The 13,546-nt window shown below is 47.9% G+C and overlaps 1 protein-coding gene and 2 long non-coding RNA genes across 4 annotated transcripts in view; 1 reads left to right on the forward strand and 2 right to left on the reverse strand.

The window, feature by feature from the left end:
• Nucleotides 1-1,067, forward strand: part of LOC114703215 (phospholipid-transporting ATPase FetA) — a 103,991-nt gene extending 102,924 nt beyond the window's left edge. For both annotated transcript variants that reach the window (XM_028883957.2, XM_037202549.1), the window contains one exon: nucleotides 41-1,067. In XM_028883957.2, coding sequence (XP_028739790.1) covers nucleotides 41-226 — 186 coding nt within the window. In that variant the 3' untranslated portion in view covers nucleotides 227-1,067. The remainder of the gene's footprint in view (nucleotides 1-40) is intronic.
• LOC114703216 overlaps nucleotides 1-10,831 on the reverse strand; it is a 49,890-nt gene extending 39,059 nt beyond the window's left edge. Inside the window, exon 1 of the long non-coding RNA XR_003736108.2 lies at nucleotides 10,438-10,831. This is a non-coding gene — a long non-coding RNA (uncharacterized LOC114703216). The remainder of the gene's footprint in view (nucleotides 1-10,437) is intronic.
• LOC119087395 lies at nucleotides 5,396-9,637 on the reverse strand. Its single transcript, XR_005090824.1, has 3 exons — nucleotides 9,207-9,637; nucleotides 6,673-6,732; nucleotides 5,396-5,886 (listed from the first exon to the last, which is right to left on the reverse strand). It is a non-coding gene; the product is annotated as an uncharacterized LOC119087395 (long non-coding RNA).
• Nucleotides 10,832-13,546: the final 2,715 nt, after the last annotated feature.

Genomic DNA, 13,546 nt, shown 5'->3' on the forward strand with positions numbered 1-13,546 from the left:
CCTCCGTTCTGAAAACCTTGTCCCCATGCTCTGGATATAGGTTCTGAACAGGATTCATTTTTGCTTGAAACATCCACTGCCACCCACAGTCAAGACCAAAGCAAAACACCCAAGCCTTCGACGTTCTGCCTATGCGTTCTCCCACAAACAGGGCTTTGGGGACCTCATCACATCTGGCAAGACACTGAAGTCCACGGCCTTGAAAACAAACAAGAAGTTCTTGTAAAAAGCAGAGGCCCTTAGGAAAACATTCAATCAGTTAACAATTGCTCTTCCTCCCTTTAATTTATGCAACTTAGTCAAAAGGGATGAGGGTCTTGAGAAACAGCACCAACCTACCCCAGGCCTTCAGCTTCCTCATCCCCCAGAAAGCTGTACCCTGGAAAGGCAAGGGAAGAGACAACAGCCCCAGGTATCAGCCAGAGTCACAGCATTTCAAGACAAGGCAAGTTCACGCCTCTCATCGTTCCTTCCACACTGTCATCCAGACAAGCAGATGTGGGAGAGATGAAGAGGGGCGATGAAGAAGGAGAAGGCAGGGCCAAGGCATCTCAGTTTGGGCCCTGTCCCTCTCACACCCAGAGCAACTGCAGACCTTCCCAGAACCCCACGTGAACATATCCCACCCAGACACCGTTTTCAGATTTATCTGGAAGATTCAGGGTGCCAGGGTGAGTGTTTTGCTGGCCCTGAGCAGCAAAGGAGGCAGCCATGAAGACTTGGTCTGAAGAAGCTGAAGCAGAGTTTCTGGACCAAATAGAAAAGAAGAAGAAGAAGAAAGGAAAGACAATGGAGGCAGGTCCTGCCTGGATAGGACAGCTCCAAGTTTTGCCTTCCCTCTCTGACCCCTTTGATCTAAGAACTGATGTTTATTCAGGCATTAGAACCTGGAGGGGAACAACACAGGATTTAGAAAATAATTTCCTAATGGGATGTAAGCCACTGCTGCTGAGCGTTTGTCTTCTATAAAATGATTCTGAGAAGAAATTGTATGGACTTGAAAAGATGTTTCTAAGAAGTTTGTGGAGAAATAAATGGAGAAATAAATTGCTTATTTGGAGTGAAGAGATTTGTCTGGTCTATGGGGGGGCAGTGACAGTAATATAATCTGAGCAATCTCATTGTGAAGCATTATCAAGCCAAGCACGGCCTAGGGACCCACATTCCCTGCCCTCTCCTTTTCCACTCCACTCTACTTCTCTGCCCCCTAAAGTCTGTGCTGGCCTTGGTCTGACCACACATTTTTACACAAGGATTTTTTTTGGAGGGGGGGAGGGGATGTCAAGACAGTGTTTCTCTGTGTGTAGACTTGACTGTCCTAGAACTTGCTATGTAGACCAGGCTGACCTCAAACTCACAGAGATCCGCCTGCCTCTGCCTTCCGAGTGCTGGGATTAAAGGTGTGCGCCACCACCACCCTGACCACATATTTTTAACTACATGGTTCTATCTTGTTCATGTACCTTCAGCATGTGTTCCAAGAGTTCAGTCCTAGGCTTAAGTTTTCTGTGTATCTCATCCTAACTCATGACATCCCATACCAACAGAAAGACAATTCTCAACCCTCTAGTCCCGTCCCTTCTTAGATCTTGGTCTAAATAGTGAACTGAATCTGGGACCCTTCACTTAGTCGAACCTCTCAAAGTGTAAACACAGCGTGCCCAACTTATACTGACCACACCCATACAGGACACCATCGCTATCACCCCAGTCACCCAGGCAGGGTGACCAGATCGGAGGCACCCTTTGCTCTTTCTTTTGGTCATATTCAGTCAGCTATCAAGTCATAACAATTCTTCATTCTATTTCTTGGTTTCTCTTCCTTCCTGTTACTCTAACACTATTACCTTTGCTCAGGATATTATCACCTCTTCACACACACACACACACACACACACACACACACACACACACACACACACACATTTCTCTGGGTCTTCTCCATTTGCAGCATCCTCATTACTATTTCCAGATCAATCTTCCTGAAAGGAAAACACTCGTGTCTAGGCCCAACTTCGCTTTCTTCATAGAGTTAAACTTTAGACACTATTATCAGGTCTTCTCAAGCCTTGTCTTCAACCACCCTTCCGTTTACCTTTATCTATTGGTCTTCATGGCATTGTGAACATCATTTTCATATCCTCAAATACTTTTCTCCACCCTTTTTTTTTAATCTAGTGAACCTAATACTTATCCTTAAAAACTTGGACTCAATGGGACGAGTTACAATCTGTTAATTTATTAAACGCCACTGAGTTGTACATCGTATGACTTCGCTATAGGATCGCAAGCTGGCCTAGAACTGACTCACCTAGTCTGGCCTCCAACTTATGATCTTCTTGCCTCCCAAGTGCTACCATGATAAGTGTGTACCACTGCACCCAGAGGCTGGCATCATCCTGGCATCACCATGGCTGGAACTCAGGTCTTCCTGTTTGCAAGGCAAGCGCTTTACCAATTCAGCCACCTCCTCAGACCTATGTTTCTCTTTGTTTGTTTCTCTGTTTGAGGTAGGATCTCACTCTAGCCCAAGCTGACCTGGAACCTAATCTACAGCTCTGGCCAGCTTTGAACTCACAGAAACCCTCGGACTCCTCCTCCCAAGTGCTGGGATCACAGCCCGAGCTACCGGCCTTGCTCTTTGCCTGTGTTTATTTCCACAAATACTGTCAAACCAGACTCCGCGAAGTCTTGCTGGACCCTGCCCTGCCATTTCTTTAAACTGATCTGTTCAGCTGTTACGTCATTTCGGGGTCAGAAATGTCTTTAATCCCCACCCCCACCCTGCTCATTTGTCTGGATCTCACAGCTCTCACTAATAACATCTACCCCTCTGGCCTCCTGCCTCCTATTTAGCTTCCTTCCAATCCATCATTTTACAGCACAGAGGAGAGTCCTTTACTGCCCATGACAATTTCCCTGCTTTGCAGTCCTGGTGACCACTTTCTGTTGCACAGATTTCCACTCTTACATGCCAAACTATTTCAGTTCCATTATCTTCAGAAGCCTCTATGCCTTGGCTCTTTCTGTTCTCTCTTCTTAGTTACTTTTCTGTTGCTGTGAAGAGGCATCATGACCAAGGCAACTTACAGAAGAAAGAGCTGAGTGGGCTCACAGTTTCAGAGGGTGAGAGTCCATGACCACCATGAGTGGAGCATGGCAGCTGGCTGGCAGGCATGGCATTGAAGCAGTAGATGAGAGCTTACATCATGATCCACAAACATGAGGCAGAGAGAGAGAGAGAAAGAGCACTAACTGGGAATGGCATGGGCTTTTGAAACCTCAAAGTCCATCCCCAGTGACACACCTCCTCCAACAAGGCCACACCTCCTAAGCCTTCCGCAACTGGAGAACCATGATTCAAATATATGATTCTTTAGGGGCCATTCTCCTTCAAAACCACAATGACCACATCCTTCCTTTGTCTAGCTAATATTTATGTGCTCTCAGTGTGGGTCACTTGCTTTACCTTCACTGACAACACAATCTCCTTGCTCTTTGGGGGTGCCTCTTCCTTATGTTAGAAAACCTTTCCCATAATTTGAGCATTTGATCACTTATGGGCCCACTTTAATGGCGGCTTGCTTCTCCAGCTTTTCACCTAAGTCATGGATGATCTCCCTGGAGAAAGTACTGCATACTGGTTGGTGTGTGTGTGTGGGGGGGGGGGCTGTATTTAATCTCACCATCCCACAGAAGGCAAACACTTAATGTTTTTCATTGTTTACTTTTCCTAAACTTGCATCTTACCTTCTCCTTCAGAACTGCAGCTCATGCTTCTGTGGGCAGTTTCCAGTTATTCTCTAGGGGTCGTGGAACCCCTCTTGATGGCACACCGTTACTCACGGCCTCCTACCTAAGGCATTTATAAAAGTAGAGTTTGGACTAGCATGATCCTCAGAGCTCCTGAGCAGTTGGCACCCTCTCCTGATACTTCACATGCGTCCTGGCCTGACTCTTCAAGCCTTAGTCTCTCAAGAAGAGCCAAACAAACAAAAACAAAAACAGAAACAGAAGGAACCAAACGTTAAATACCACATTTGGGAATGTGTGTGCAAAACAAGTTTGCGACTCAGCATTGCCTACCTACTTTGAGAAAAGGGTCAGAAATTTAGATGTCAGAGATACCTCCAGGGAGAAGTGTTAGTGGGCTCTGAGTTACAGCCTCAGTTCAATCCAAGCTGAGAAGGATATGAGGAAATATTTGAGCAGACTGTTGACGTAACTGATAAATGTTTAGGGAACACAAAATATCGACACTCTGCTTTTCACTAGAAAGTCTTTAAAAAAGCAAGACAAGTTTATGTGTCCCATGCCAGAGCAGGAAGTGATGATCGCCGTGTGCTCCCATGGATTTCCAGGACAAAGTATTCCCCCAGAACCATGTAGGCACACCGTTACTCACGGCCTCCTACCTAAGGCATTTATAAAAGTAGAGTTTGGACTAGCATGATCCTCAGAGCTCCTGAGCAGTTGGCACCCTCTCCTGATACTTCACATGCGTCCTGGCCTGACTCTTCACGCACAAAGGACACACGGTGGCTTTATCTCATCAGACAGACAGACTATCTGAACTGTAATGCCTCAGGAGAAGGGAGGTGGGTGTGCGGGCAAATGTCTGGGGATTCAGAATCAGATAAAAAGAGGGGAGAATGTGGGCCAATTGTCTTCACCTTGCCAGATGAGGTGGTGCGCACCTCTAATCCCAGCCCTCGGGAGGCAGCTTGATCTCTTCAAGGCCAGCCTGGTCTGCATAGTGAGTTCCAGGACAGCCAGAGCTACATGGTGAGATTTATGAAAAGGGGATTTGTGAAAAACAAAGGAGCCCTCGAGGAAAAGCTAGCTGTGGGTATTTGCTAAGGTCTACAATTAGTTTGTGACAGCATACATCAGGTAATGATTTTCTTTACCTTTTCTCTCTACCGTCCTACGCAAACTCTGGAGAGATGAGGGCTAGAAAATTCGGAGGAGAGATGAGTAGGTCAACACAAGCATCTACTGAGCTCTACTGTGTTTCCCAGGGAACATGGCCACCTGCAATCCAGTAAAGCTAAGAGACAAGCAAAAGCAAGCACTGTAAAGTTTTCAGTTTTAAAAATTAATTCAAGGAGCTGGCTCATTAGTAAAAGCACTTGCTGTTCTTGCAAAAGACCTGGGTTCGATTTCCAGCCTCCACATAGTGCACAGACATACAGACAGACTAAACATTTAAGCATAGAAAATGATAACAGAAATAAATATAAAAATTAATCCTGGCTGTTGTACACCCATAACATCACTCCTTGGGAGGCAAAGGCAAGAAAATCAGAAAGGCCATTCTTAGCTAGATAATGAGTTCAAGACCAACCATAGGTAAGTGAGACCCTGACTCAAAAAACCAAACAGAAGACCCCGGTTTCATTTAAGCCATCTTAATCACTAAATGGAGGCTGAAGGGACAGGCATCAGGGGCTACCTGAAAATAACCAGGAATTTTGTGGAATTCAGAGCCAAAGAGACAGAGGCAAGTAGCTTTTAAATTTTTTTGAGATGGAATCTACCAGCATAGCCCAGGCTTGCCTGGAACCTGTGATTCTCCTGCCTCAGTTTCTCAAGGCCTGGAATTATAAGCATATAACATAATCTTTAGCCTTAAATGGTTAACTGTTACCCCTCACTCCATTCTGTAAAGGCTCTCGTTAAACAGACGCACTCTTCAAGTTTGCTAGTTAGATCTCTAAATGTGCTCCATTTGAGCTGCTCTCTTAGCTCTGTAGGTCTCAAAGCACCATTTGTACACAGAGGGTTCCAGGGCCTTCCGGAAATTTCACTCTCTATCCCATCATGTACATTCTCATATCCAGTAAATAGTTACTGAGCTCCATGATTTGGGTGCTGGTCTAGATTCTGCAGATACAGTAAGAGAAAAAAAAACAGAACAAAATGATTTCTGATTATCCAATGTCCATTTTCTACTGATGATAATATAACACCACGAACTAGGTAAGTTTACAATTGTTTTAACAGAAGCTTGGTTTGAAATAAACATAGAAACACATACACACACACACACACACACACACATATATATACATACATACATGCATACACACAAAGAGATAAACAGTTTTTCAAATCTATGCACAGGAGCGGGAATGGTGGTGCATGCTTTGAATACCAGCACTCAGAAGGCAGAGACTGACAGATTTCTGTGAATTCAAGGCCAGCCTAACATAGCAAGTCCCAGGCTACCCAGGTCTACACAGTGAGACTTTGTTTCAAAAGAAAAATCTATGAAAAGGCTTCCCGTGCAGAATAAATAGCTAGTGCAATGACTTTGTAAGAAGTCTGCTGTATGAAACACAGCAAAGGGCCGGGGAGTTAGATTGGTATGGTTGCAACAGTGGACAGTTTTGAATCCCATTTGAAAAGATTTTGCCCAGACTTCTCTAATAGAGAATAGGGGTACAAGGCTGGAGAGATGGCTCAGCCATTAAAGGCTAGGCTTATAGCCAAAGGTGACGTCAGGAAGACTATGAGGCAATTTTATTTTCCTGTGTATGGTACAGTGATGGTGAGGTCTAAGGCATAGCAGTGTATGTGTGGGGAGGGGGGCGGAAATCAATGGATAAATAGAGGGTATCTTTCAATTTTTATAATTTTCATTTATTTTTATGTATATGAGTTTTTTACCTGGATGTCTGTACACCACGTGCATGCGTGATATCCATGGAGGCAGAAGGCACTGGATCCCTGGGGGAAAGGGAACTGGAGTTACCGAGGGAGGCGAGCTGCCGTGTGGGTGCTGGGAGTCAAACCCAGGTCCTTTGGGAGAACAGCCAGTGCTCTTAACAGCTGAGCCATCTCTCCAAATCCATAAACTGGGGTTTTAAAAAGATGTTTTAAAAAGAGAGCCAAAGACCTCTGAGGATTGGCTATGCAACAATTTACCAAGATCACTGATTTGCTCATCACCTGCCTCTCTAGTAATCAAGAACATTGAATCCGTTGGTGACTAGCCTTCCCACGCAGTTCCCGATGAATGAGTGGGCCTAGGTGGTGGTACTTGTACTAGCTGACCCCACTACCTGTACCCAGCCAGGGTGGATACGTCACTCACTGTGGCTGGCCATTAGATCTGAGCTCTGAGAAACTTAGTCTGTGATATAACCAGAGATGAAAGGACATGTAACGGGCTGGAGCAATGGCTGCTCTTCCAGAGGATCTCAGTTCGATTTGAATTTGAGGTGTACCAACTTGCAGAACTTCTGGTTAAGTTGGGGATAGGTTAAGGGAAAATAGTCTAAGATCACTTCCAGGATCCTAAATGCTGTATTTTCCCGTCTTAGTCAGGGTTTCTATTGCTTCGACGAAACACCATGACCAAGAAGCACATTGGTGAGGAAAGGGTGTATTCAGCTCTCACTTCCACATTGCTGTTCACCACTGAAGGAAGTAAGGACAGGAACTCAAACAGGGCAGGAACCTGGAGGCAAGAGCTGAAGCAGAGGCCATGGAGGGGTGCTGCTTACTGGCTTGCTCAGCCTGCTTTCTTATAGAACCCAGGACCACCGGCCCAGGGATGGCTCCACCCACAATGGGCAAGGCCCTCCCCATTGATCACTAATTGAGAAAATGCCTTACAGCTGGATCTCATGGAGGCATTTCCTCAGCTGAGGCTCCTTCCTCTCTGATGACTCTGGCTTGTGTCAAGGTGACACACAAAACCAGCCAGTACATCCCCCAAACCACTTTGTAAATATCTTAAAATATTGGGCTGGAGAGATGGCTCAGAGGTTAAGGGCACTGCTTGTTCTTCCAAAGGTCCTGAGTTCAATTCCCAGCAACCACATGGTGGTTCACAACCATCTGTAATGAGAGCTGGTGCCCTCTTCTGGCCTGTGGAGATACATGCAGACAGAACACTGTATACATAATAAATAAATAAATCTTAAAATATATATATATTTGAGGCTGGAACCGCAGGGGCTAGGGAAGTGTTCCTTGTTTATTGGTTTACGGCAGTGGTAAATAAGGTCATGAAGGAAAAAGTGCAGTGAGCAGTCCTGTGACCTTTCCAGGTTTCTGGGAGGCTGTTAACAGTGTGGGCCTAGCCCATGTAAACTGAAACTGTCTGTGTGTTCTGGCTATTCCCCCCAGAAAGATAACATTCGCGGTCTAAATCAGGTGATGTCTTTATGGAACCCAACTCAGAAAGCCCCTCCTGAGGCTTTCTATTAGACTGAAACAGTGCTTGTCTGTTTCTCTTTGGGTATCTGCTTTATTCTTTATGCAGAAGACTGCATACTTTGGATTTTTCTTCTGACAAATGCTGGTCACTTTAAAATGGAGGCCTCAATTTCTGAAACTACATGACCTCTTATTTTTATTTTTTAAATTATCTTAAAATGTTCATGTATAAGGGTGTTTTGCCTACATGTATGTCTGTGCACTACATGCATGCAGAAAGATCTGGGTTGGATTCCTAGCATCCACCTGGTGGCTCACAATCACCTCTAACTCCAGTTCCAAAGGATCTACTGCCCTTTTCTGGCTTCTGCAGGCACCAGGGGCCTCCTCATGGCTCCCCCTGCTGGAAGAGCTAACAACCAACTCTCTCCACCTCTCCCGCATGCAAACTTGACTTCAAAAATTCTTACTTATGCCTGCCTCTGCATAAAGCACTTTATTTTTAATCCCAGCACTGGAGAGGCAGAGGCAGACAGATCTCTGTGAGTCTGAGGCCAGCCTGGTCTACAGAGTGAGTTCCAGGACAGCCAGAGCTACATAGAGACCCTGGGACAGAAAAGCAAGCAAGCAAGAAATCTCTCCATCATTTACAGGCAAGCCCGAAGTCATGATAAGGTCTCCACCATCCAAGCCTGCCCAGCTGTCTCCTGCAGCGCTCCACCGCTTCTCACCCCTCAATGCTATCAATTGGTTTGCCCCTTTGTCTTTTCACACATGCCGGGGCCCTCTCCAGCTGTTTTTGGCTGTTGTTTGCTTGCTTTTTGAGACAAGATCTCACTATGTATGTAGCCTTGTCTGTCCGGGAACTCACTCTATAGACCAGGCTTACCTCAAACGCACCGAGATCCGCCTGCCCCTGTGGGAGTAAACGCATGTGGCATCAAGCCCGACCAACTTCCCTCTCATTCTTTACAACTCGGTCTCCAGCACTTCTGTGAGTGTGAGGCTAGGATACATGAACGCACTGTGACTTTTACCTGCTTCCTTGGCTGGCCTAAAGGACAGGGTCTCAGACTCGCCATTCCGAGAATGGCTGCTGCGTACTGGGCTTCCAGAAACTGAACGACAGCCCGCTCCGCCTGGAGCGGCAGGGAGGCCCTGGCGTTCTCCGCCAGAACAGCCTCAAGGCAGCCGGAGTCTGGGTCCCGGTTTCACCAGGGAGTCTCCCCTGGCTGTGCATGGGGTACTTTTTGAAAATCCCAAAGCCCGAATGCTCCCCTGCCCACACCACAGCCCAGGGGGCCGAGTCCACGGGGCTCCAGGGAGGCCAGGCTTTCGCGTTTGGTCCTTGCTCCGTTTCGGACATTGCTCCACGATGCTCTCCCGGAATCCACGGCGGGGCTCGCCGCCGAGGCCACGCGCCCCTGCCCGCCGGGCCCGCCCCAGGCTGCTCGGGCTCGAGCGCAGGGCGGCGCACCCGGAGGCGGCGCACCCCGGCGGCCGGCTGGCGACGAGGCTGGGCGCGTGACCCGCGCTGGGCGCAGCGCCGCAGCCGCCGGGGAGGTGGGCGCGCCCGCGGCCTGGGCGGGCCGAACCACCGCGCTCCGCGGAGGGGCCGCGCGACGGCCGCCCAGAGCGGACCATCGGCACCACGCCTGCAGGGGGCGCCGGGCGTGACCAACGCCGAGCCGAGGGGAGCGGAGGGGAGCGCCGGCGGGGGCTGCCACGCGACCCCTGGAGGCGCCGGGAGGCGCCAGACGCCGCCGCCCGCGCGGAAGGGACGCGGCCGACAGGTGAGCAGCGAGGTAGGCGCGCCTCTCCCCAGGCTAGCGGGACCCTGGACTCCCACTGTCCCCACCGTTGCGAGGGGTCCCTGGGGACGGGGGCCTCGGCCTGCCCACCCACCCTGCCCGCAGCCGGGCGCTCGGCCTGCCCGCCCCGCCCTCGCGCCTCCCGCCTGCATCCTCTGGTCCCCCCCACCCCACCCCGGCTCTGCTGCGGAGGGCCAAGGGACCCTCAGAAACCCAGCACCAGCCAGCCCTTTGGGCACCACCCAAGTCCTCCACCAACCGTCTCCTCAAACTGTCCCCCTTCCCCGAGACGCCCGGACCGGCTCGTGCCAGCCATCGCTGAACCCACATCTGTGTCCTCCCGGGGAGCACAGCTGCCTGTCATCTCCCGCAGTGACCGCAGCGGGTCCTCTGCGCCCTCCGTGCCTTTGGCTCCGGCTTCCCAAGTTGGTCCTTGCCCAGCGCCGGCCAGTTTTACCTTCCGTTCGCTGCTGCCCCGTTAGTGCACACACCTGCCGTGAAGGACAAGGTGATCCAATTGTCATAGACTAGCGGTGGCTCGCCAAGGTGGCCCTGCAGACGCCGAGAGGGCCACACACTGCTTATCTTTGTTTCTCCGGTCCCCAGCACAGTGCCTGGCACATAGCAGCACAAATTAAATACCTCCTGGGCAGATGAAAGAAGAAACGAGTCCAATGCAGGGACTGCGGGGCAGGAAAGGTGTGTCTCGTTATATAAAGAAGAAAAGGGTGTCATTTAGGGGATTGGTTCAATCTTTCGGCCTAGGAATATACAGAATTCATCACCTTTCCATTCTTGTTCCAGTCTCGTTTACCATAGTCTTCTATGTACCTGCTGTTTACGTGGTGTTTTTGTTTGTTTTTTGTTTGTTTTGTTTTGTTTTTAAGGTTATCTAAGGGCTGCAGAGGTTCTTATTGGTTAGTTCCTTAGAGGCTACCAGATAATCTTGAAAGAGCTTTGCCAGGGTTACCGTTCCTCTTCCTTGGAGACTAGCTGCTCCCCCTGGGGAGGAACTCTAGAGCCAGCCCCGGCCCTTAAATCTGACTCTGTAGCTGGTTGAGCCAATGCTTCAGGCAGGTTGAAGAAGCGAAGGACCTTGGTTAGGTTCAGGGTTCAGGGACTTATTTTTGGCCCAGGCTTTAAGGAAAGTAGGCGGCGTTGCTGGATGATGAAACGGTGCAGAAAAACGGTAGCCGTTTATAAGCTGGGAAGAAGGGCCTGATAGCATTATTCCAACACAGGCTCAAAGTATTAGCAAATAAAAATAGTGGCTGAGGGGGCTGGGGTTGTATCTCACCGGCAGAGCGCTTGCCTGGCCTCACAAAGTCAGTGGCTTCAATCCCCAGAAACAAACAAACAATAATAAATAAATAGCATAGGACGCATGCAGTAGACCAGAAGCAGTAGTGTGGCTTCATGGGAAGACGCCACCCAAACACTACCCCAGAATCCCCTCCTGCTGCCTGGCCTTGGGCACTTACACAGCTGTTCCTTTCTGCGTCCCACTGATTTTTATATTGATGTTGAAGGACGCTTTTTGTTGTTTTGCTTTGGTGTTTTTTGTTTTGTTTTGCTTTTTGTTGTTGTTGATGTTTTGAGACAAGGTCTCATTTGTAACCTTGGCATGCCTTGAACTCAAAGACATCTGCCTGCCTCTGCCTGCTGACGGGTGGAACTAAAACCCTGGGCCACCCCATGCGACTTGACCATCACTTTCGGAAGTCTGCCTTCACAGATGCAGAGGATGTTTTTCACGTTCCAATGTCTTGCTTTGATTACTCTTACCCTCTGACATGTCTTTGAATAGTAAAACTTTAGGTCACAGAAACCCAGCGTGGGCCAAATTAAGCAGTATGTTTTGTTTTTTGTTTTTTTTACTTTTCTTCTTTGTAATCAGTATATTTTTTTAATGAATTTAGAATTTTTCTACTTTTTCTGGCATAGGCTCCTTGCAGACCTCAATTACCCCAGATCAGAACCCCCTGGATTATTGATTTTCTCCTCAATCCCAAAACTTCAGAGCACTACCAGATTAGATAGTTGCCCAGTTAATTTTGAATTTCTGATAAACAATGGAGCCCTATAATTTTACTTGCTAAATCTGGCAACTGTCGTTCACGAGGAGGCTTATGTGTTCTGTTTTCCTCTCGGCTTGCTTGCAAATTTAGGACAATAACTCACCCTTTTCTTCCTGTCTTCCTGTTACTCACACACAATGACTGTGCACTCTGCTAAAAGTCACTTGACCAAGAGGTCATACAGTACATGCTTGGGTAAGGCCAGGCTCTGTCAAGTGCTCTGATAGGTCAGTGTTTAGGTTACTCTGAAGATACTCACTCCAACAGTGGTTTGTAATCTTGCTCTTTCTATCCCGTGAGTCCATTTTGCATGGGAGCACCTTTTGGGTGGACAGGCATTAACACTGCACCAAGACAGCTGGCTGTGGGCACTGGGGTGGAACGGTGGGTGTGGGGTTCTTAGACCAGCAACAGCGTGTTAACCGATGGCACGTTCTCTCTTGTACCAAGTCTACTCTCCTTTTCATTGTGATAAAACTTTATGTTCGTACAGTTGTACAACCATCTCCATCCATTCTTAGAACTTTCATCTTTTAAATTATTTATTTTTATGTGTATGGGTTTTTGCCTGCATGTGTATCTGTGCACCACATGTGTGCAGGGGGCCCTTGGAGGCCAGAAGAAGGTGTCTAATCCCCTTGGAACTGACATTACAGAGGGTGAGCCAGCATGTGGGTGCTGAGAATCAAACCCAGGTCCTCTGGAAGAGCAGCCAGTGCTCTTAACCACTGAGCCATGTCTCTAATGCCTTTTTCTCATCTTCTAAATGGAAACTTTGTACTAGTAAGACTAACTCCCCGCTTCCCCCATCTCCTGGAGTCAACATCTCACGTCTACCTCTGAACTTGGCTGCTCTAGACACCACGTAAGTGGACTCATGATAGTTTAAAATAGTTTCCTTTACCTAACAGAATTTTTTCAGGTTTTATCCATGTTGTAGCTTATATCAGTTTCCCTCATATCTAAGGCTGAATATACTTGGGGTGTGTGTGTGTGTGTGTGTGTGTGTGTGTGTGTGCGCGCGCGCGCGCGCATTGGAGAATGTGTACATACCACATTCCATATTTCTGTTGATGGATACTTGAGATGCTTTTGTCTTCTAGCTGTTACAAATAATGCTGGAATGAATATGAGTGTACAGGTATGTTTGTGTTTCTTCTTTCAATTTTTGTGATTTATACCAAGAAATGAGTTGCTGGTTTATATGAAGATTTATGAAGTGTTTTTATAAGAAGCAGCATAAGTTCTCATAAATACTGTACTGCTCCTCACTCCCACCAGCACACGGGAGTCGTTTTCCAGATCCTTTGCACCCCACATCTTTTTGTGTCTTTTCTGGCCACGTGTGGCTCTTCTTTGGAGAAATATCTTCTCAAGTCCTAGCCCCGTTTTGTCCTGGGGCGTTTTCTGTTGCCCAATCAAATATCCTTTGCGTATTTAAGCATTAACCTGCATCTGAGGAGTCCTTTGTGAATATTTGCTCCCAGT

This window comes from Peromyscus leucopus, chromosome 2, assembly GCF_004664715.2.
Source record: "Peromyscus leucopus breed LL Stock chromosome 2, UCI_PerLeu_2.1, whole genome shotgun sequence".
NCBI lineage: Eukaryota > Metazoa > Chordata > Mammalia > Rodentia > Cricetidae > Peromyscus > Peromyscus leucopus.